The 25,017-nt window shown below is 37.8% G+C and overlaps 1 protein-coding gene across 1 annotated transcript; it reads left to right on the top strand.

Annotated features, from left to right (window-relative positions):
• The first annotated feature begins 22,195 nt into the window (after nt 1-22,195).
• Nucleotides 22,196-22,708, top strand: LOC131813605 (small ribosomal subunit protein eS7-like). The gene has a single exon (XM_059143983.1). It carries the CDS (start codon nt 22,196-22,198, stop codon nt 22,706-22,708), a length of 513 nt encoding a protein of 170 aa, XP_058999966.1.
• The last annotated feature ends 2,309 nt before the right edge of the window (nt 22,709-25,017 follow it).

Consider the following 25,017-nt stretch of genomic DNA (forward strand, 5'->3'; position numbering starts at 1 on the left):
CACATCAATTGACTCTTCCTTTTGTAATTTCTCTATCCCACGTGATGATGTTTTATAGCATTTTACCCACAATAGAACTTCCAAAATTGGAGTCAATCTTCTCAAATGCTGCCACTGCTTTACCAACTAAGTTTATGTAATATTCTCAATCCTTTGCTATTATTTCAATGATCTTCTTAGCATCTTTATCTTTATCAGGAGTACATTCCATCTCAAGATATCACTTTCTTTCTTATCTATAAGAAACCATTACTCACCCATTGAAGTTTTATCATGAGACTGTAGCAATTCAGTCACATCTTTAGGCTCCACCTCTAATTCTAGTTCTCTTGCTATTTCCATCATATCTGCATTACTTCCTTCACTGAAACCCTTACAGTCACCCATGAGGGTTGGAATTTCTTCCACACTCCTGTTCACATTGATATTTTGACCTTTTCTCATGAATCACAAATGTTCTCAAGGCATCTAGAATGGTGAATCCTTTCCAGAAAGTTTTCCATTTACTTAGCCCAGATCAGGTCTGTCATAGGAATCCCTATCTATGGCAGGTATAGCCTTACAAAATGTATTTCTTAAATAATAAGAATTTAAGTCAAAATTAGTTCTTGATCCACATGGGCTACAGCATGGAAGTTGTGTTAGCAGACAGGGAGACACCTCACTGAACATCTTCATCAGAGCTCTTGGGTGATCTAGTGCATCATCAAAAAGGAATAATATTTTCAAAGGAGTAGGGTTTTTTGTTTGTTTTTGGTTTCTCTGTTTTGTTTTGTTTCTTTTCTGAGCAGTAGTTCTCAACAGTGGACTTAAAATATTCAGTAATCAGGTGGCTGGGTTGCTCAGTGGGTTAAGCCGCTGCCTTTGGCTCAGGTCATGATCTCAGAGTCCTGGGACTGAGTCCTGCATCGGGCTCTTTACTCAGCAGGGAGCCTGCTTCCTTCTACCTCTCTCTCTGCCTGCCTCTCTGTCTACTTGTGATCTCTGTCAAATAAATAAATAAAATCTTTTAAAAAAAAATCAGTAATCTCGTTGTAAGCAGATATATTGTCATCCAGGTTTTGTCGTTCCATTTACAGAGCACAAGCAAATTTCTTGTAGATTTAGCAATTCTTAAGGGCACTAGAATTTTGGGAGAGGTAAGTGAGCACCGGCTTCACCTTAAAGTCACCAGCTGCATTAGCTGCTGTCCGTTGAAGTTTTGAAACCAGGAACTGACTTCTCCTCTCTAGCTATGAAATCACTAAATGACATCTTCTTCCAAAAAAAGGCCACTTTATTTACATTGGCCATCTGTTGTTTCCTGTAGCCACCTTCATTAATGATCTTGGCTAGATGTGGGTAACTTGCTGCCGTTTCTACATCAGCACTTGCTGCTTCACCTTGCATCTTTATGTTTTGGAGACGGCTTCTTTATGAGCATCTCATGAACCAAGCTCTGTTAGCTTCAAACTCTTCTGCAGCTGCCTCGCCTCTCTCCGCCTTCACAGAATTAAAGAGACTTAGGACCTTATTCCAGAGTAGGCTTTGGTTTTAGGAAATGTTGAGGCTGCTTTGACTTCTATCCAGACCACTAAAACTTTGTCCACATCAGCGGTAAGTCTGTCTCGTGCTCATCATGTGTGTGTTCAGTGCAGTAGCACTTTCAATTTCCTTTAAGAATGCTTTCTTTGCATTTACAACTTTGGCTAACTGTTGTAAGAAGTTCAGCTCTTGGCCTTTCTCACTTTTAGAAGGCCTTCTTTACTAAACTTAATCAGTTCTATTAATTTAGTATTTTTAATAATGTTTTATTTATTTATTTGTTTATTTGAGAAAGAGAGATGGAGAGAGAGTGCAGGGGGCAGAGGGAGAGTAAAAGTTCATATAGACTCCATGCTGAGCACAAGCCACGTGCAGGGCCTGATCCCATGGCCCTGAGATCATAGCCTGAGCTGAACCCAAGAGTCAAATGCTTAACAAACTGAGCCACCCAGGTGCCCCAAATTTCAACATCGTGGGGAATAGGGAGGCCTGAGGAGAGGGAAAGAGATGGCGGAATGCTTGGTTGAAGCAAAAATTAGAACACACACAAAATTTGTCTGAGTTGCTGTCTTATATGGATACAGTTTGTGGAGCCCCAAGCACCTCAACAAATGGCACTGACAGACTTGCTTGATGCAGGATTGCCACAAACCTTCAATGTAAAAAGTGCAGTATCTGCAAAGTGCAATAAAGTGACTCACATGGAAAAGGTCTGCCTGTAATTACCATTATATCTAGCAATCCTGTTAACAGATATTTACTGCCAATAAAAGCAAACTTTCAGAAGAGAGTCAAGATGGCGGAGAAGTAGCAAGCTGAGACTGCTTCAGCTAGCCGGAGATCAGCTAGATAGCTTATCTAAAGATTGCAAACACCTGAAAATCCATCGGCAGATCGAAGAGAAGAAGAACAGCAATTCTGGAAACAGAAAAACAACCACTTTCTGAAAGGTAGGACCGGCGGAGAAGTGAATCCAAAGCGACGGGAAGATAGACCCCGGGGGGAGGGGCCGGCTCCCGGCAAGCGGCAGAGCGACCGCGCACAAAATCAGGACTTTTAAAAGTCTGTTCCGCTGAGGGACATCGCTCCAGAGGCTAAACCGGGGCGAAGCCCACGCGGGGTCAGCGTGGCCTCAGGTCCCGCAGGGTCACAGAAGGATCGGGGGTGTCTGAGTGTCGCAGAGCTTGCGGGTATTGGAACGGGAAAGCCGGCTACAGAGACAGAGCCGACAGTAAGCTCGCAGCTCCGTGTTACCTTGAACCAGTCGCAGGCTCGGTGAGCTCGGAGCGCGGCCGGAGGTCAGGCAGACGGGAGTAACTGGGCGCTGTTCTCTGAGGGCGCACTGAGGAGTGCGGCACTGGGCTCTCGGCTCCTCCGGGCCGGAGACCAGGAGGCCGCCATTTGTATTCCCGTCCTCTGGAACTCTACGGAAAGCGCTCAGGGAACAAAAGCTCCTGAAAGCAAACCCGAGCGGATTACTCAACCCGGCCCCCGGTAAGGGCGGTGTAATTCCGCCTGGGGCAAAGACACTTGAGAATCACTACAAAAGGCCCCTCCCCCAGAAGATCAACAAGAAATCCAGCCGAGACCAAGTTCACCTACCAAGGAGTGCGGTTTCAATACCAAGGAGAGCAGCAGAATTCCAGAGGAGGACAAAGCCAAGCACGGAACTCATGGCTTTTTTCCTGTGATTTTTTTTAGTCTTGCAGTTAATTTAATTTTTTCTTTTTCATTTTTTTTTTTCTCGCCTTCGGGTAAAATTTTTTTTTTAACTGTTACCTTTTTCTTTTTTAACGATTTTTTACTAGTTTATCTAATATATGTATATATGTTTTTACATTTTTCTTAGGTGTTTTCTTTTTTTAAAAATTCTTTTCTTTTCTTTTTTTTTTTCTTTTTCTTTTCTTTTTGTTTTTTTTTTCTTTCTTCCTTTTTGAACCTCTTTTTATCCCCTTTCTCCCCACTCACGATTTTGGATCTCTTCTAATTTGGTTAAAGCATATTTTCCTGGGGTTGTTGCTACCCTTTTAGTATTTTACTTGCCCCTTCATTTACTCTTATCTGGACAAAATGACAAGACGTAAAAATTCAACACAAAAAAAAGAACAAGAGGCAGTACCGAAGGCTAGGGACCTAATCAATACAGACATCGGTAATATGTCAGATCTAGAGTTCAGAATGACAATTCTCAAGGTTCTAGCCGGGCTCGAAAAAGGCATGGAAGATATTAGAGAAACCCTCTCGAGAGATATAAAAGCCCTTTCTGGAGAAATAAAAGAACTAAAATCTAACCAAGGTGAAATCAAAAAAGCTATTAATGAGGTGCAATCAAAAATGGAGGCTCTAACTGCTAGGATAAATGAGGCAGAAGAAAGAATTAGTGATATAGAAGACCAAATGACAGAGAATAAAGAAGCTGAGCAAAAGAGGGACAAACAGCTACTGGACCACGAGGGGAGAATTCGAGAGATAAGTGACACCATAAGACGAAACAACATTAGAATAATTGGGATTCCAGAAGAAGAAGAAAGTGAGAGGGGAGCAGAAGGTATACTGGAGAGAATTATTGGGGAGAATTTCCCCAATATGGCAAAGGGAACGAGCATCAAAATTCAGGAGGTTCAGAGAATGCCCCTCAAAATCAATAAGAATAGGCCCACACCCCGTCACCTAATAGTAAAATTTACAAGTCTCAATGACAAAGAGAAAATCCTGAAAGCAGCCCGGGAAAAGAAGTCTGTAACATACAATGGTAAAAATATTAGATTGGCAGCTGACTTATCCACAGAGACCTGGTAGGCCAAAAAGAGCTGGCATGATATTTTCAGAGCACTAAACGAGAGAAACATGCAGCCAAGAATACTATATCCAGCTAGGCTATCATTGAAAATAGAAGGAGAGATTAAAAGCTTCCAGGACAAACAAAAACTGAAAGAATTTGCAAATACCAAACCAGCTCTACAGGAAATATTGAAAGGGGTCCTCTAAGCAAAGAGAGAGCCTACAAGTGGTAGATCAGAAAGGAACAGAGACCATATACAGTAACAGTCACCCTACAGGCAATACAATGGCACTAAATTCATATCTCTCAATAGTTACCCTGAATGTTAATGGGCTAAATGCCCCTGTCAAAAGACACAGGGTATCAGAATGGATAAAAAAACAAAACCCATCTATATGTTGCCTCCAAGAAACACATTTTAAGCCCGAAGACACCTCCAGATTTAAAGTGAGGGGGTGGAAAAGAATTTACCATGCTAATGGACATCAGAAGAAAGCAGGAGTGGCAATCCTTATATCAGATCAATTAGATTTTAAGCCAAAGACTATAATAAGAGATGAGGAAGGACACTATATCATACTCAAAGGGTCTGTCCAACAAGAAGATCTAACAATTTTAAATATCTATTCCCCCAACGTGGGAGCAGCCAACTATATAAACCAATTAATAACAAAATCAAAGAAACACATCAACAATAATACAATAATAGTAGGGGACTTTAACACTCCCCTCACTGAAATGGACAGGTCATCCAAGCAAAAGCTCAGCAAGGAAATAAAGGCCTTAAATGACACACTGGACCAGATGGACATCACAGATATATTCAGAATATTTCATCCCAAAGCAACAGAATACACATTCTTCTCTAGTGCACATGGAACATTCTCCAGAATAGATCACATCCTCGGTCCTAAATCAGGACTCAACCGGTATCAAAAGATTGGGATCATTCCCTGCATATTTTCAGACCACAATGCTCTAAAGCTAGAACTCAACCACAAAAGGAAGTTTGGAAAGAACCCAAATACATGGAGACTAAACAGTATCCTTCTAAAGAATGAATGGGTCAACCGGGAAATTAAAGAAGAATTGAAAAAAATCATGGAAACAAATGATAATGAAAATACAACGGTTCAAAATCTGTGGGACACAACAAAGGCAGTCCTGAGAGGAAAATATATAGCGGTACAAGCCTTTCTCAAGAAACAAGAAAGGTCTCAGGTACACAACCTAACCCTACACCTAAAGGAGCTGGAGAAAGAACAAGAAAGAAACCCTAAGCCCAGCAGGAGAAGAGAAATCATAAAGATCAGAGCAGAAATCAATGAAATAGAAACCAAAAAAACAATAGAACAAATCAACGAAACTAGGAGCTGGTTCTTTGAAAGAATTAATAAAATTGATAAACCCCTGGCCCGACTTATCAAAAAGAAAAGAGAAAGGACCCAAATAAATAAAATCATGAATGAAAGAGGAGAGATCACAACTAACACCAAAGAAATACAAACTATTATAAGAACATACTATGAGCAACTCTACGGCAATAAATTTGACAATCTGGAAGAAATGGTTGCATTCCTAGAAACATATAAACTACCACAACTGAACCAGGAAGAAATAGAAAGCCTGAACAGACCCATAACCAGTAAGGAGATTGAAACAGTCATTAAAAATCTCCAAACAAACAAAAGCCCAGGGCCAGACGGCTTCCCGGGGGAATTCTACCAAACATTTAAAAAAGAACTAATTCCTATTCTCCTGAAACTGTTCCAAAAAATAGAAATGGAAGGAAAACTTCCAAACTCATTTTATGAGGCCAGCATCACCTTGATCACAAAACCAGACAAGGATCCCACCAAAAAAGAGAGCTATAGATCGATATCCTTGATGAACACAGATGCGAAAATACTCAACAAAATACTAGCCAATAGGATTCAACAGTACATTAAAAAGATTATTCACCACGACCAAGTGGGATTTATTCCAGGGCTGCAAGATTGGTTCAACATCCGCAAATCAGTCAATGTGATACAACACATCAATAAAAGAAAGAACAAGAACCATATGATACTCTCAATAGATGCTGAAAAAGCATTTGACAAAGTACAACATCCCTTCCTGATCAAAACTCTTCAAAGTGTAGGGATAGAGGGCACATACCTCAATATCATCAAAGCCATCTATGAAAAACCCACCGCAAATATCATTCTCAATGGAGAAAAATTGAAAGCTTTTCCCCTAAGGTCAGGAACACGGCAGGGATGTCCATTATCACCACTGCTATTCAACATCGTACTAGAGGTCCTAGCCTCAGCAATCAGACAACAAAAGGAAATTAAAGGCATCCAAATCGGCAAAGAAGAAGTCAAATTATCACTCTTTGCAGATGATATGATACTATATGTGGAAAACCCAAAAGACTCCACTCCAAAACTGCTAGAACTTATACAGGAATTCAGTAAAGTGTCAGGATATAAAATCAATGCACAGAAATCAGTTGCATTTCTCTACACCAACAGCAAGACAGAAGAAAGAGATATTAAGGAGTCAATCCCATTTACAATTGCATCCAAAACCATAAGATACCTAGGAATAAACCTAACCAAAGAGACACAGAATCTATACTCAGAAAACTATAAAGTACTCATGAAAGAAATTGAGGAAGACACAAAGAAATGGAAAAATGTTCCATGCTCCTGGATTGGAAGAATAAATATTGTGAAAATGTCTATGCTACCTAAAGCAATCCACACATTTAATGCAATTCCTATCAAAGTACCATCCATCTTTTTCAAAGAAATGGAACAAATAATGCTAAAATTTATATGGAACCAGAAAAGACCTCGAATAGCCAAAGGGATATTGAAAAAGAAAGCCAACGTTGGCATCACAATTCCGGACTTCAAGCTCTATTACAAAGCTGTCATCATCAAGACAGCATGGTACTGGCACAAAAACAGACACATAGATCAATGGAACAGAATAGAGAGCCCAGAAATAGACCCTCAAATCTATGGTCATCTAATCTTCAACAAAGCAGGAAAGAATGTCCAATGGAAAAAAGACAGCCTTTTCAATAAATGGTGCTGGGAAAATTGGACAGCCACATGCAGAAAAATGAAATTGGACCATTTCCTTACACCACACACAAAAATAGACTCAAAATGGATGAAGGACCTCAATGTACGAAAGGAATCCATCAAAATCCTTGAGGAGAACACGGGCAGCAACCTCTTCGACCTCTGCCGCAGCAACATCTTCCTAGGAACAACGCAAAAGGCAAGGGAAGCAAGGGAAAAAATGAACTACTGGGATTTCATCAAGATCAAAAGCTTTTGCACAGCAAAGGAAACAGTTAACAAAATCAAAAGACAACTGACAGAATGGGAGAAGATATTTGCAAACGACATATCAGATAAAGGACTAGTGTCCAGAATCTATAAAGAACTTAGCAAACTCAACACCCAAAGAACAAATAATCCAATCAAGAAATGGGCAGAGGACATGAACAGACATTTCTGCAAAGAAGACATCCAGATGGCCAACAGACACCTTAAAAAGTGCTCCATATCACTCGGCATCAGGGAAATACAAATCAAAACCACAATGAGATATCACCTCACACCAGTCAGAATGGCTAAAATCAACAAGTCAGGAAATGACAGATGCTGGCGAGGATGCGGAGAAAGGGGAACCCTCCTCCACTGTTGGTGGGAATGCAAGCTGGTGCAGCCACTCTGGAAAACAGCATGGAGGTTCCTCAAAATGTTGAAAATAGAACTGCCCTATGACCCAGCAATTGCACTATTGGGTATTTACCCTAAAGATACAAACGTGGTGATCCAAAGGGGCACGTGCACCCGAATGTTTATAGCAGCAATGTCCACAATAGCCAAACTATGGAAAGAACCTAGATGTCCATCAACAGATGAATGGATCAAGAAGATGTGGTATATATACACAATGGAATACTATGAGCCATCAAAAGAAATGAAATCTTGCCATTTTCGACAACATGGATGGAACTAGAGCGTATCATGCTTAGCGAAATAAGTCAAGCAGAGAAAGACAACTATCATATGATCTCCCTGATATGAGGAAGTGGTGATGCAACATGGAGGCTTAAGTGGGTAGGAGAAGAATCAATGAAACAAGATGGGATTGGGAGGGAGACAAACCATAAGTGACTCTTAATCTCACAAAACAAACTGAGGGTTGCCGGGGGGAGGGGGTTTGGGAGAAGGGTGTGGGATTATGGACATTGGGGAGGGTATGTGATTTGGTGAGTGCTGTGAAGTGTGTAAACCTGGTGATTCACAGACCTGTACCCCTGGGGATAAAAATATATGTTTATAAAAAATAAAAAAAAATAAAAATAAAATAAAATAAAATAAAAAAAAAGCAAACTTTCATTAATACAAAAGTCTATAGATGAATACATATAATTAATTAGTAAGACATTACATATATCCCATTATCTTGTATATTATCTTCATTATTCTTTAATCATTTAGTGTGCTTTTTGCTCTTTCAGTATTGTTTATAAATCATATGAGAAAGGGGATCATCTCTCCTTTCTAAATTCTTAAATGTTCCAGAAATACGATTGCCTTACTATGATCTTCAGTAACAGGTAACAGAACAGTGACCCACCTAGTTGTTGGCAATAGAGGTCAGAATTATCTTACGCTAGAAATAGCAAAAGGACTTAGCTCATGATCAATGAGACACTGTACTTTTAAAAATCTTATAAGGACCCTCAACTCTATGGTCAAATAATCTTCAGCAAAGCAGGAAAAAATATACAGTGGAAAAAAAGACAGTCTCTTCAATATATGGTGCTGGGATATTCGGATAGCTATATGTAGAAGAATGAAACTTGACCATTCTCTTACACCATACACAAAGATAAACTCGAAATGGATAAAAGACCTCAGCGTGAGACAGGAATTCATCAGAATCCTAGAGGAGAACATAGGTAGTAACCTCTTTGATATCAACCACAACAACTTTTTTTCTAAATATGTCTCCAAAAGCAAAGGAAACAAAAGTGAAAATAAACTTTTGGGACTTCATCAAGATCAAAAGCTTCTGCACAGCAAAGAAAACAGTCAACAAAACAAAGAGACAACCCACAGAATGGGAGAAGATATTCACAAATGACAGTACAGACAAAAGATTGATATCCAGGATCTACAAAGAACTTCTTAAACTCAACACACACAAAACAGATAATGTAAAAAAATGGGCAGAAGACATGAACAGACACTTCTCCAATGAAGACATACAAATGGCTATCAGACACATGAAAAAATGTTCATCATCACTAGCCATCAGGGAGATTCAAATTAAAACCACATTGAAATACCACCTTACACCAAATAGAGTGGCCAAAATTAGAAAGACAGGAAAAATGTGTGTTGGAGAGGATGTGGAGAAAGGGGAACTCTCTTACACTGTTGGTGGGAATGCAAGTTGGTGCAGCCACTTTGGAGAACAGTGTGGAGATTCCTCAAGAAATTAAAAATAGAGCTTTCCTATGACCCTGCAATTGCACTACTGGGTATTTACCCCAAAGATCAGATGGAGTGAAAAGTACCCCAATGTTTATAGCAGCAATGGCCACCCACAGTCACCAAATTGTGGAAGGAACCAAGATGCCCTTCTACGGACAAATAGATAAGGAAGATGTGGTCCATATGGAGTATTATGCCTCCATCAGAAAGGATGAATACCCAACATTTGTAGCAACATGGATGGGACTGGAAGAGATTATGCTGAGTGAAATCAGTCAAGCAGAGAGAGTCAATTATCATATGGTTTCACTTATTTGTAGAGCATAACAAATAACATGGAGAACATGGGGAGATGAAGAGGAGAAGAAAGTTGAGGGAAATTGGAAGGGGAGATGAACCATAAGAGACCATGGACTATGAAAAACAATATGAGGATTTTGAAGGGGTCAGGGTGGGAGGTCGGGGGAGCCAAGTGGTGGGTATTATGGAGGGCACGTATTGCATGGAGCACTCGGCATGGTGCATAAACAATGAATTCTATTACACTGAAAAGAAATCTAAAAAAAAAAAAAAATCTTATAAGGGCGCCTGGGTGGCTCAGTTGGTTAAATGACTTCCTTAGGCTCAGGTCAAGATCCTGGAGTCCCAGGATTGAGTCCTGCATCGAGCTCCCTGCTCAGCAGGGAGTCTGCTTCTCCCTCTGACCCTCCCCCTTCTCATTCTCTCTCTCACTCTCCCATTCTTTCTCTTTCTCAAATAAGAAAATAAAATCTTAAAAAAAAATTTTATAAAAAATGCCAGGAAAACTAACCATTTAGATGCTTATCAATTAATAGAGTCTCACTATTTAAATTGATAACTGATGATGTGCCAGATGTTTAAAATGACAGAATATTTCTTGCATGTCTTCTTGGATCATAAGTTATACTCCAAGATTTCTGTGCAATATTTTGAAATTTTTAGATTTTTTAAAACTTTAAAAACTATTTTACATAAATATAAAACAAGGATCCATTATTAACAGAATACACTATTTACATGTATTTTTCAACTTCAGTAATAGAATGTAAAGAAATCTTAAGTATACAGGAAGACATTTTGGCTACATGCCTAGATACATTTCTCAGGCATCTGCAACAGAGTACCCTTCCTATTGTAATTCAGAAAATTACCATATCCCAATATTTTAGAGACATATTTATCACCATCATAAAATTATAGACAAAAAAAGAAATTCACAAAATTAAATTTGACCTCTACCTTAATTCATGAGTCTGAAAGAACTTAGGGATATATCTGGGTTCACTAGATAATGTGGTAGAGAAATGCTGAATTGCCTAGCCAGTATAAATCATGTTTATACTATTTTGAGTATTAGCACATAACACAGACATGTGCTTCATGCCTTAACATGCCATTCATGATCCTCAAGATCTAGAGATAGATAAAAATGTAAACGTAATAGCTCAGAGAAGTAAAAATTAAAAATTGTTTTCCACATCAATACATCTACTTTTATTTAGCTTGATTAATCATCTACCATATACTTACCAAATCACCAAGATGCCTGAGCATAATTTGCATCAAAATTGATGGCATATTTTACCAGGTTTCCTGAATACTTACACTGAAAGATTGTTGTCAAAGTCATCTACAGTTTAAGACAAAATTTGATAACTTGTTTCTATTCTCTTTGCAGGCTATAATTTACTGAAAACTCAAAGTTTAAATTGTCAGGATCACTCATTTTGACAATAAAATTATTAGCATTCTAGAAGGCTAACAGGATACAAGCTTACAAATAACCAAAAGAGAGTAACTAGAAATGGGTAAAGCAGCATTTATGGGATTATGCTGAGAAAAAAAAGTATAATAACCTATATTCAGGTTTAATCTAGTATATTGTTAACCTACTATATTTTTATCATTTATTTAATATAATATAGTAAATGACTCAAGAAATAACTCTCTCCTTAAACACAACAGAAATATCCCATCAGATAAAAGACTGTCTAGGTAATTTAGATACATGAAAGAGTTTAAAATATCATTTTTTCATATAGTTTTCTCCTTTTCAATGCCCTTCTTCTTTATTATTGCTAATCCAGGTCTAGAAAAAATTCAACCTCAATAAATACAAAGCATGTATAATGATATCCCCTAGAAGGTGCTTTTCTCACAGGATTTAAAAAAAAAAATCAAGTAAAAAATACAAACATTATGGTACTGGCACAAAAACAGACACATAGATCAATGGAACAGAATAGAGAGCCCAGAAATAGACCCTCAAATCTATGGTCAACTAATCTTCGACAAAGCAGGAAAGAATGTCCAATGGAAAAAAGACAGCCTCTTCAATAAATGGTGCTGGGAAAATTGGACAGCCACATGCAGAAAAATGAAATTGGACCATTTCCTTACACCACACACAAAAATAGACTCAAAATGGATGAAGGACCTCAATGTGCGAAAGGAATCCATCAAAATCCTTGAGGAGAACACGGGTAGCAACCTCTTCGACCTCTGCCGCAGCAACATCTTCCTAGGAACAACGCAAAAGGCAAGGGAAGCAAGGGAAAAAATGAACTATTGGGATTTCATCAAGATCAAAAGCTTTTGCACAGCAAAGGAAACAGTTAACAAAATCAAAAGACAACTGACAGAATGGGAGAAGATATTTGCAAACGACATATCAGATAAAGGACTAGTGTCCAGAATCTATAAAGAACTTAGCAAACTCAACACCCAAAGAACAAATAATCCAATCAAGAAATGGGCAGAGGACATGAACAGACATTTCTGCAAAGAAGACATCCAGATGGCCAACAGACACCTGAAAAAGTGCTCCATATCACTCGGCATCAGGGAAATACAAATCAAAACCACAATGAGATATCACCTCACACCAGTCAGAATGGCTAAAATCAACAAGTCAGGAAATGACAGATGCTGGCGAGGATGCGGAGAAAGGGGAACCCTCCTCCACTGTTGGTGGGAATGCAAGCTGGTGCAGCCACTCTGGAAAACAGCATGGAGGTTCCTCAAAATGTTGAAAATAGAACTGCCCTATGACCCAGCAATTGCACTATTGGGTATTTACCCTAAAGATACAAACGTGGTGATCCAAAGGGGCACGTGCACCCGAATGTTTATAGCAGCAATGTCCACAATAGCCAAACTATGGAAAGAACCTAGATGTCCATCAACAGATGAATGGATCAAGAAGATGTGGTATATATACACAATGGAATACTATGCAGCCATCAAAAGAAATGAAATCTTGCCATTTTCGACAACATGGATGGAACTAGAGCGTATCATGCTTAGCAAAATAAGTCAAGCAGAGAAAGACAACTATCATATGATCTCCCTGATATGAGGAAGTGGTGATGCAACATGGGGGCTTAAGTGGGTAGGAGAAGAATCAATGAAACAAGATGGGATTGGGAGGGAGACAAACCATAAGTGACTCTTAATCTCACAAAACAAACTGAGGGTTGCTGGGGGGAGGGGGTTTGGGAGAACAGGGTGGGATTATGGACATTGGGGAGGGTATGTGCTTTGGTGAGTGCTGTGAAGTGTGTAAACCTGGTAATTCACAGACCTGTACCCCTGGGGATAAACATATATGTTTATAAAAAATAAAAAATTAAAAAAAAATACAAACATTTCCAAAGGTAGTAATGCTAAAACTTATTTTTATTCAGGTTCATACATATGCATATGTGTGTGTTGTGTGTATATATAGTAACTGTATGTAAGGGTATATATAAAAGACAGAGGCAGAGAGACAAAGATAAATGAAGATTTCTTCCCCCATTGAAACTCTTTTACTAGGACTTAAAAGCAGAAGACAAAGCTTAAAGAAACTAAAAGTACTAAAGAACTAAAAGAAACATAGAAAAACCAAAACATATTATTTTCCTAAGAACTAAAGAAACTTAAGAACTAAAAGAAACATATCAAAACCAAAACATATTCCTTTCTTTAAACAAATACGTCTAACTAGATTCCAATTAAAATCCTATATTTAATAAGTAACTGAATGTCATCCGTGTAAGTTTGCTGGCATATCATTATTTTTAAACAGATCTTAATGTTTGTTGACTTCAATTATGACATGGGCCATATGCTTATTGTGAAAATCATTTAGAATAATTAGCAATAAAATATTTTAGCAAGAATTAAGATGATAAATGATAAATAGAATGGTCTGAAGTTATTAGTTTAGTCCAGTAGTTTTCAACAATTTCCTGCTTTCTGGAGCTCAACTACTGTTATTTTCTTAATTAGACTTTTTTTTTTTCTCCTATGGCTGATAATGTCTTTACTAAAAGTAGCTATTCCTTTATGCTTGTTTCTTCTTTCATTTTAGATATTTTAATAATTGTATCTATGCTATAATCTGTGTTCATTTCCCTATTGTTTAAAAATAGTAGAGACATTGGGGCACCTGAGTGGTTCAGGGGTTCAGGGGGTTAAGCATCTGCCTTCAGCTCACGTCATGATCTCAGGGTCCTGGGATTGAGCCCCACGTCAGGTGCTCTCTGCTCAGCAGGGAGCCCGCTTCTCCCTCTCTCTCTCTGCCTGCTTCTCTGCCTAATTGTGATCTCTCTGTCAAATAAATAAATAAAATCTTTAAAAAATAAACAAACAAATAAACAAACAAATAAAAGAGACATTATTTTAAAACAGAAGACCTTGACTCTAAGCCATGTGACAAATCAAGGCATACCCTGATAAAGGATGGGAACATCCAGGAGCTCAGGAGGTGGTTCCTCTGTGTGAATGCTACCCACAGTTGGTGATGGGCAGCCTAATGGTTTTCCAATGGGCATGATGGTGAACACAAATCTCAAGATACATTTAGTTGTTCTATGTTTGTTTTTTTTCTATGTTTGTTTTTAATGGGAGTAATATTTGTTGAAAGAATCCATGTTAAGTATTTGAGGAACAACTTGAAAACAGGAAAGGGGACTCTTCGGTATAAGCAGAATAGGCATGATAACTATTAGTATACTCAGGAAAAAGAAGAAATTAAAGATTTTCTCAGAGATTTAGAGCAAAACAGAAAATGCAAATGCCAAACAGTATGCGAAAAAGATCGGAAGTTCATTTACAAACTTTAGTAACTCAAAAATTTAAGAAAATTATATAGGTTTTATTGAAAAAATATGAATTTTTAAAAAAATTTTATTTATTTGTTTGACAGCAGATTACAAGTAGGCAGAGAGGCAGGCAGATAGAGAGAGAGGAGGAAGCAGGCTCCCTACCGAGCAGGAAGCCCAATGCGGGGCTCGATCCCAGGACCCTGGGACCATGACCTGAGCCGAAGGCAGCGGCTTTAACCCACTGAGCCACCCAGGTGCCCAAAATATGAATATTTTTATTAGGTTAAAAGAAACAGGAAACATGCAGAATAGAGTTATAACCAGTTGCATTTGTCCACACATACATTTACAGATACAGAAATAGAAGCAATAAAAATATATGGAGGGCTAAATGGATGTACTTGGTTACTTCTCATATCTAGGAATAAATTATATTTTAGGTGTTAATGGTGTGAATAAAAAAATATGGGGAAAAGGAATAAGAATAAAGAGATAGTCTCAATATGCAGACATTAACTTTCCTAGGAATGGATTTTACTGAATACTCTCATTTAATAAAATGCAACCATTTGGGCAGTGGTCTTCCCCATACCCTGAAATGGTTAGTTTCAAGTTTCAAATTTGTAATATTGATTCTATTTCACTAGCACTGAGATGGAATGTACTTGAGACCATTCATCATGACAGAAAGAGCTACAGATGAACACTCAGAGGTATAAGAATATATCTATCATATTCTGCCAAGGTTTCCTTTCAATTACCCTATACTTCTATAGAACGGGCTTTGGAAGTATGATTTCTTCAAAGACTGGGATAGAGACATCTGTAGCAGTCCTTTATTCTAATCGTAAATAGTCTAGTATGTCTACAGTATATTTGACATAAGAGATGATACTTGGCTTCTGGGTAAAAAATGGTGACTCTCTGAAGGCTTAAGAGTTTTATCTTAGACCTAGCACCAAGACACATGTGAGATATTCTGAGAGAGATTTCTGCAATTCTGATTTTCTCATGTGCTGATATATTTGGCTATAATTCATAGAAACTCACTTCATAGAAAATCCTTAATTTGGGATGCACCAATTATTCTTTTCATACAAGGAAATCACAGAGAAGAAGGAATTCCTTTTTGAGAACATCACAAATGAGCATTTCTTACTTCTTTGAGGATATGCAGTGCACTTTAATTTCCTTTTCTTATTTTTTTTTAAGTTTTTATTTATTTATTTGACAGAGATCACAAGTAGGCAGAGAGGCAGGCAGGGTTGGGTTGGCGGGGGGGGGGGGGGAAGCAGGCTTCCTGCTGGGCAGAGAGTCCAATGTGGGGCTCCATCCCAGGACCCTGGGATCATGACCCAAGCCGAAGGCAGAGGCTCCAACCCACTGCACCATCCAAGGCACCCCTTAATCTCCTTTTCTTAAAGTAAGATGGGAAGTTTAATATTCCTGCCATAATGGTTAGCTGGAATATTTTATGTAGCTGGAATATTTTATAATCTCTGAACTCTCTTTAGATAGTTACTTTCTCCTGCTAAGAATAGATGCCTGGTTATTAAAATTAGCAGAGCAAAGATATATAAATGCCCATAAAGCCCTCAAATGAGTTTACTGTTGGTAGTATACCCAAATGTGGATCTCTGCTGAGCTAGTGCTATTTTTAGAAAACATGAGGTATGGGTTAAAAGGAAGGGCTGATGATAATATAAAGTAGGACCAAAGTAAGATGTTCCTCCAGAGATTTGATTTAGATCTCAAAGTCCCTTCTTACAGTTAAAATAACTACACCCTGATGTATCCATACCTTGTAATGAGTACACAGTGTTTTAATTTTCCAAGAACTTCAAATAACTAGTATAGATAATCCAACTTCTTTCTACACAATGAACAGTCAATGCTTAACTAAGAAAAGTGTTATAGAAAGAACACCTGTAAATTGGTATTAAATAAAACAGGACTTGAGGAATTATGAGAACTCCTTTTATAATGTTTTATTACTTCTTTGCAATAGTAAACTTTCTCTAAGGTATGTTACAAATATAATCAAAAGCATCTCATAGGAGGAAGCATAATATCAACCTCATTATATGAGATTATCCTAGTGCAAGATTTCAAAGCCCACTACCTTCGCTCTGCATTGGGCCTTAAATATTTTAATTAGTGTACACATCAAAGTCTTTCCAAGGATACTTAAATAATGTCTTGAATGAGAACACTGTCTAAAGCCAGAATGCTTTGTTTTAAACCCTGGCTCCATTCTTTAATGCTCCTGTGACCCTAAGCATATCACTTAGACTTGTTTCCTTATTTGTAAAATGGGATATGAGATAATAATGATACTAAACACAGAGAAACACAGAGAATGATGGATCAGTACATAGGGAGAAAAAAAACAAACACATGAATAAAATGTAAAAGTACACAACTGTAAGCCAAAATAGGAGGCTATTATAATCTTTACCTACTTAGTAGCAAAAACAATCAAAGCCATTACTCTATGTTTAGTGAACATTCTCCACACTCCCCTACAAACTTAAAAACTCAAAAGGTAGTTATTTGCTTTATCAGAATAGAAACGTCACAAATGTGCAATGTGATTCAGCGGGTAAGTAATGCTTGTGTGGTATGTTTGGTCTGGTTGTCGGCTCTTGGTTTATTATGTTCTTAGTCTAGAACCTTCTGTCTTGTGAATGTTTACTCTGACATTTTAAAACATCTCCTGTTAACATTTTTATTTTTTTTGCTCAGAAGATAAAAATACAGTTATATCTGTTCAAATATGCTTAAAACAACAACTTCTTTTTCTTGTTTATATCATAAAAATGCCAAACTAACAAGTGCTTGTTTGTCTGGCCATTTATTTAATTAGACATCTAGGTTGCCCAGACGTAGAAAAGAGAAATGGTCTTCCTAGTGCTCAGCGTGCCCAAAGGGAAGCCTCATTCTTCTACCTGCCTCAATGAAGCTAAATTCCTACAAACTTATGAGGAAAGAAGCAGGAAAAAAAGAAAAAGAAAAAGAGGAAAGAAAGTCCTCTGTAAAAAGAATATAAAATGTATTTAGGAACACATCTCTCTTCTTAGCTTTTTGTTCATATTAGAATGAAATTGTTTGAAAGAGCTTGTTAAAGCTCAGTCTCTTTTTGGCATTTAAAGTGGAACTAATAGTTATGTTTATGATAGTGGGATTTTAAATGTGTAACTGCATTTGCATTATAAAAATTTTAAACTAAACTTGAAGCTTTGGATGAGACAAGCATTCAAGCATTGTGGAACATTAATATTCAAAAGAAAATAAATCATGTCATAATTGTCTAGCACTATTTAAATATAAATGGCAATAGTGAATGTCATTAACAAATGCACTTTTACATTTTAACCTGGTTAGGCATTTATGAAAACAAAGCCAGAGAAAGAAAGCCTCATTGAACTATAAGCCAGAAAGAGGATGGAACTCTTCTTCTAATTGAGTACGTAAGTAAGTCTTTTAGAAAAAATTCCCAGTAGCTCAGATAATCTTTTGTAAGAAACTCAAATTAAAAGCCTGTTTAAGAAGCTTATGACCTAAAGTAAAAGGAATTCACTTTCCTTAACCTTGACAGTATAAACTTGACGTTTTCCCCTTCTAACAGGATGAACATTTACAAACTCAGGAAGAATGTCAAGCATTCTGCAAAAAAGAATTATATAACTACTTCTCCAATAAGCCAGGGAACATATTGGCCCATTCTTCTTAAACTTCAAATTTCAGGGTTTTAAAAACATGTGAATATTATGTCTGTCTTTGTCCCTACTTAACCTCATAGTCAAGAACGAAGGGAAAAGATACTAAGCCATTTTGTAAAATGAATTTATCCTAAGAAAGTCACTGATAATACTCTTAATAAATCCATAGACTTAAAAAAGAAAGAAAGGAAATAAGAAACTTTTTCCACGAGCTGAATTCACCATTTCAGATCAGTAGGCATGTGTTTTTAAGTAAAAGCAGTTTTTTTTTTCTTTTAAGATTTCATTTATTTATTTGACAGAGAACGAGAGAGAGATCACAAGTAGGCAGAGAGGCAGGCAGAGGCAGAGGAGGAAGCTTGATCCCAGGACCCTAAGATCATGACCTGAGCAGAAGGCACCCAGGTGCCCCTGAAGCAGTTTTGTTAAATAAAAGCCATTTGAAGGTTTTGTTTTGGTTTTCTCCTGTTGTTTTGTCTTCTATCACAGCCACTGTCTTTTTACATCAAAATTGCTCAGTGGAAATAGTACCAATTTAGAACTGCGAATTTCCTACCTACCAATCAGTCATCTGTGATCCTGTCTGAGCAACAAATATTGTTATTTAGGGAAGAAGCAATTCTTTAAATCATGATCAAACTCATTCTCGTTACTTTATTTCCTTGGTGAACTGATTCTAATACCTCAGGTAACCAACCTCTGTCATTCCTTTCTGGCTGTTCTACCGGATGGACCAGATATGTTTGTCTAAGTATATACTTCTTTCTTGTGAAACAGAGAGAGATTAAATAGCCCAACTCATATCGCCATGTAAAAAAAAAAAAAAAAAAAAAAGAAAACAGGTCAGTTTTTCTGGAGAGATGTTTAACTGCAACAGGAGACGTGTGTATACTTTGAATTAAGTAAGTGAGGGGAATTGCACAGACAGGACACCTTTGACAGTAAAGTACTGAAAGATGAGGCCCAATGTACTAGATTTAGTTTCTCAGTCAGTTTGGTATGAGAATTGGAATTATAGGGAAAAGGAACTCTAGGAGAGATGACTGAACATTGGAAGTATGACTGCCTCTTGTAAAACAGCAAGTGCTAAAACAGGGCTGGCGCTGATCCACCACCTACCTTCCCTTTGGGGCCAAAGGAAGTCCTCAGGCATTACTTTCAATTTTACTGTGGGATCCACACCGAGTCTCAGCTGTCATATATATTTAAATAGGACAGTCTCTCCCAGGATCAACTTTAATAAGCCTTTCATATTTGACTATGAATTACCGATAACTTTTTTTTGGGGGGTCAATAACGAAAACTCTGGCATCTAGGTAATAGTCTTACTTTCAATATTTAAAGGAAATAGTTCAAAGTTAACCAAGAATTAGGTTACAATGACATGACATATGGAAACTAATCAACTACATTGTATCATCTTCTTTGAAGTGAGGTATTGTCCAATATTTTTCTGGTTTGATTTTCAAAAATTCAGAGAAGTCAATCTTAACCTGAAGCGTTCATCAGAATCCCTGAGGAGGGTGTAAATAAAACACATGTTCCCTGGCCCCTCCTCTGAAATTCTGATGGATTATGTTCAATAATCTTAAAACAGAACAAAACAAAGCAAAATCTCTACATATAATTTTATTTGTTTGTTTATTTAATTTATTTAAAATCAATTGCCCAAGAGACAGTACATCACTGGTTTTTGATATAATGTTCAATGATTTATCAGTTCAGTATAATATCATCTTTTTTTCTAAGATCTTATTTATTTATTTGACAGAGAGAGATCACAAGTAGGCAGAGAGGCAGGCAGAAAAAGGGGAAGCAGGCTCCCCGCTGAGCAGAGAGCCCGATGTGGGGCTCAATCCCAGGACCCTGAGATCATGACCTGAGCCGAAGGCAGAAGCTTAACCCACTGAGCCACTCAGGTGCCCCCCAGTATAATATAATCTTAAATATAAACTCTTTTGTATTTTTTTTAAGGATTTATTTATTTATTTTACTGGGAAGGGTAGAGGGAGAGAGAGTCCTAAGCAGCTTCTGTGCAGTGCAGAGTGGAGGCAGGGCTGGACCTCATGACCTCATGTCCTCATGACTCTGAGATTACCACCTGAGCCAAAATCAAGAGTTGGACACTTAACCGACTGCGCCACCCAGTTGCCCCTTTGTTGTCTGTTTTACTAGCATATAATCATAATTCAGACTAAGAAACAGTGAATGTCTCAGTAGTCTCAATTCAACCTTTGGTTACAAACTTTCAAAGACACTGGAATAAAATCTTAGGCATCTAGAAAAAACATCAAGCCACACATTTGATTTTATGATTTTTTAAAATTTTTGAATATAATTAACTTATCAATAGACTTTAAGAATAATGGGCTTTAAAACTTTTCTGCCCTGTCACTATATTCCTTCAAGTAGAAGAATATGTGGTACCAAAAAGAATCACTACAATTATTTTTCATCATTACTCAACGCTGGAAACAACTTAAACTGTCTTCAGTGGGAAAATAAACAAACAGTTTATTTGTTTATTCAAGGGACAAATCCCTTCAAAGCAATTCTTCTTAGCAATAAAAAGAGTAAATCACTGATTCAGGCAACAATTTTGGATTGTATGGATTATAGACTCTGATGGTCACATATTTTATGATTCCATTTATGTGGAATAATAAAAAAGATAAAACTCTAGTTACATATCACTGTCAATATAAGTGGACAGCATGAAAGAGTATTTTGGATGATAGACTATTCTCCATAGTGATTATAGTAGTGGTTAAATGAATATATATGTGTTCAATTCATAGACCTATATACTAAAAATAGTCAACTTTACTGTATGTTAACTTAAAAATAAACAACTTTTTGGAAATATATTCTGACATAAAAATGCATATCTATATGTAGGCCACTTGTGTACAATGTCCAAAAAAGTCACAAAACAAATTTTTTTCATTTTAATCTAAAGAGTGAGGACCTCTAGAAATACAGAATTGCCATGACCTTGCAAATCCATCAATACCCTTTCCCTATTGGGTATCCAAACTGGGAAATCTTTTAGTATCCTTCCAGAGTTTGGGCGTGGCACAGGAAAGGAATGAGAATTATCCAGAACCCACTCCCTACCTACACTCTCAAGCTATGCTCTGGCAGCACTACGCTCCAGTTCTATTACATTCACGACTACAACAAACACATTATGTAATCCTCATGGAAGCATTTAGTAGGTTTTTGATCTTTTGCCTGGGTGGCTAGAGATTACATAATTCAGTTTAATTGAGTGTTTACTAAGTATTATTTCAGCCACTTTTGTATATCAGGCATAATCTGAACTATGGATCTTTCTTCCATCATTCATTGAACAACTTTTTTTTTCTTTTAACTATCTCACACACTATGTTAGCCATTAAGTAACAAGCAACAAATAACATCTCTGCTGTCCTGGAGTTGATACTCACTGAGGAGTAAATGATACATAAAAACTTATAAGATTAAAAAAAAAAAAAAAAGTGCTCTTCCTAGGCCGGCACTCTCACCAAGGAGAAGGCCATGTTCAGTTCGAGGTTGAAGATCGTGAAGCCCAATGGCGAGAAGCCAGACCAGTTCGAGTCCGGCGTCTCCCAGGCTCTTCCAGAGTCGGAGATGAGCTCCGACCTCAGAGCCCAGGTAAGGGAGCTGAGTATCACGGCATCCAAGGAAACTGAAGTTGGCGGTGTTCGGAGAGCTATTACCATCTTTGTTCCCGTTCCTCAACTGAAATCTTTCCAGAAAATCCAAGTCCGGCAAGTCCGTGAACTGGAGAAAAAGTTCAATGGGAAGCACATTGCCTTTATTGCTCAGAGGAGAATTCTGCCTAAACCAACTCGAAAAAGTCATACAAAAAATAAGCAAAAGCATCCCAGGAGCTGCACTTTGACAGCTGCGCATGCCCTGATCCTGGAGGACTTGGTTTTCCCAAGCAAAATTGTGGGCAAGAGAATTCATGTGAAACTGGATGGTAGTCGGCTCATCAAGGTTCATTTGGATAAAGCACAGCAAGAAGCTCAGAGGCAAGGATGTTAACTCTGAGTTCCCCAAGTTTCAGTTGTAAATAAAAATGATTAAATAAAACTTTGACTGTAAAAAGAAAGAAAGAAAGAAAGAAAGAAAGAAAGAAAGAAAGAAAGAAAAGAAAAGAAACATGAAAGAAAGAAAAAATTATGAAAGGAGAAATATAAATTACTATGATGGTACATACGAGAGGAATAAACCAGGTTTTCAGAATAGAAGGTCCTGGAAGGCAACACTGGATTCTCTCTAGAGTAAAAACTCTTAAAATTAACTTAACAAACAGAGAAGTCTCTCACTTATGACAAAGGATGATTGTAAATGTTAAACCCATTATTCTTAGAGACATCCTTTGAGACAAGAACTCTTATTTCCATTTGCGGGCCAAGGAAAATAAGGTACAAATTTACCCTCTATACCACAGCCTGGGTGACCCCAAGAGGATTCACCTCAGGAAGTCTAGCTTCCGTCTGTTCTTGTTATGATTACTCTATGTTGCCACTGCTTCCAGCTCTTCTTACATTATGCAAGGAACAGGGTCATGTTCAGAGGCTTTAAATGTGTCTCATTAGGCTTCTCGGAACCTACGGCACAGCCACATGGTGCTCAATTTGGTCAATAATACAACGTTCTGGATTGACTTCTGTTAAGTGAGAAGCACACAGAGCACAAAGCCCATGAGAGGGCCACAAGGATCTTTAGAGTACTGTACTTTGGGGAAATGAGATCAGCCTTAGCCTGAATTCCCAAAACACATATTTTATCTTCTTTTTACTTTCAGTGGGACACAGACCTGAACTCACACATCTCTGCACATTTGCAACTTTGCTCCCAGTTGGAGTAAGTTGGGGAACATGTTGCCTTCACAGCAGAGAGAAAGACGCACAGAAGACAGAAATGAGGCAACTGACTATCCATGTTGCCTGCACTTTCTCCATGAGTTTCTGCCTCTTTGATACTCTGGGAGTTTGTTCATCAACTTTTCTGTGTTAACAGGTGGACCGTTTCCCCTCTGCAAAACACTTAACATGGATTTTGCCCCCTGCACTCTCCATTAACACTAGGGTATCATATTGTGCAAATGTGCCAGCATGGATCAAGAAACCAATGTAAGAAAACCTGTTATATTGCTCAAGATTTTGTCACTGAACCTTATGGCATCGGTACTTAAACAGGGAGAATGATGTTTCCAGGAAATTACTCTGATTCAAAATGTAAGCCCATTTTCTAGTGACTTCCCACCAGGGTTGGTTTATTTGTTTGTTTTTGTTCCTTAATGCACTTTACCACTTATTTTGTCTTGCTTCTGGCCTTTGTAATAGGCTCCCTCTGATGAGATTGCCATCATATTCCTGAGCTAGTTCTAGCTTTAGCATTTTCTTCAGTAACCATGTAATTTTTTTGAAGCTTAGTGGCTCAAAGGAGTAATATGCCTAAAAAAACACAGCACAAACCCATTTACATTCAGAATAGGAGAGAGAGACAGACAGACAGAAAGTGTGTGTATGTGTGTGCACGTGTGTGTGCCTGGACATGTCTGCGTATTCTCCCTCACTTTTCCAACCCTTTATGGTCTGGTTTAAAATACTGTACATTATTTGTATTTTAACTTGCAGTCTTTGCTGTAAAAACATATTGGAGTTTCTGAAGAAAGCCCAGTCAATGGCAATCATCGTTGTCCATGTCTGAAAAAGCTGATGGATAAAACAAAGAGTTAAAATGGAGGCTGATGTGACAACGTGGATGGAACTAGAGGGTATCATGCTTAGCGAAATAAGTCAATCAGAGATATGATCTTCCTGATATGAGGAAGTGGAGATGCAACATGGGGGTTAAGGGGGTAGGAGAAGAATAAATGAAGCAAGATGGGATTGGGAGGGAGACAAACCATAAGTGACTCTTAATCTTACAAAACAAACTGAGGGTTCCTGGGGGGAGGGGGGTTGGGGGAAGGGGGGTGGGGTTATGGACATTGGGGAGGGTATGTGCTATGGTGAGTGCTGTGAAGTGTGTAAACCTGACGATTCACAGACCTGTACCCCTGGAGATAAAAATATGTTTATAAAAATAAAAAATTTTAAAAAATAAATAAAATAAAATAAAAGTTTAAAAAAATTAATATATAAAAAAAGAGTAAAATAAAGGCTCATATATCACCTTTATACAGAGACCAGCAGGGAAAAGTTTTTGTCTGTAGGCTACTTAGCAGAAGTAGAACTGATGTGGCAAGGTACCCCGGTAAGACTTCATGGGTGGACAAAGAAGAAAACCCTGCGTGGGCTTTCCCTCAAAGGGAAGAAAAATATAGCTCAGTTCTGAATACC

Source organism: Mustela lutreola, chromosome 13 (genome assembly GCF_030435805.1).
Source record: "Mustela lutreola isolate mMusLut2 chromosome 13, mMusLut2.pri, whole genome shotgun sequence".
Taxonomy (NCBI): Eukaryota; Metazoa; Chordata; class Mammalia; order Carnivora; family Mustelidae; genus Mustela; species Mustela lutreola.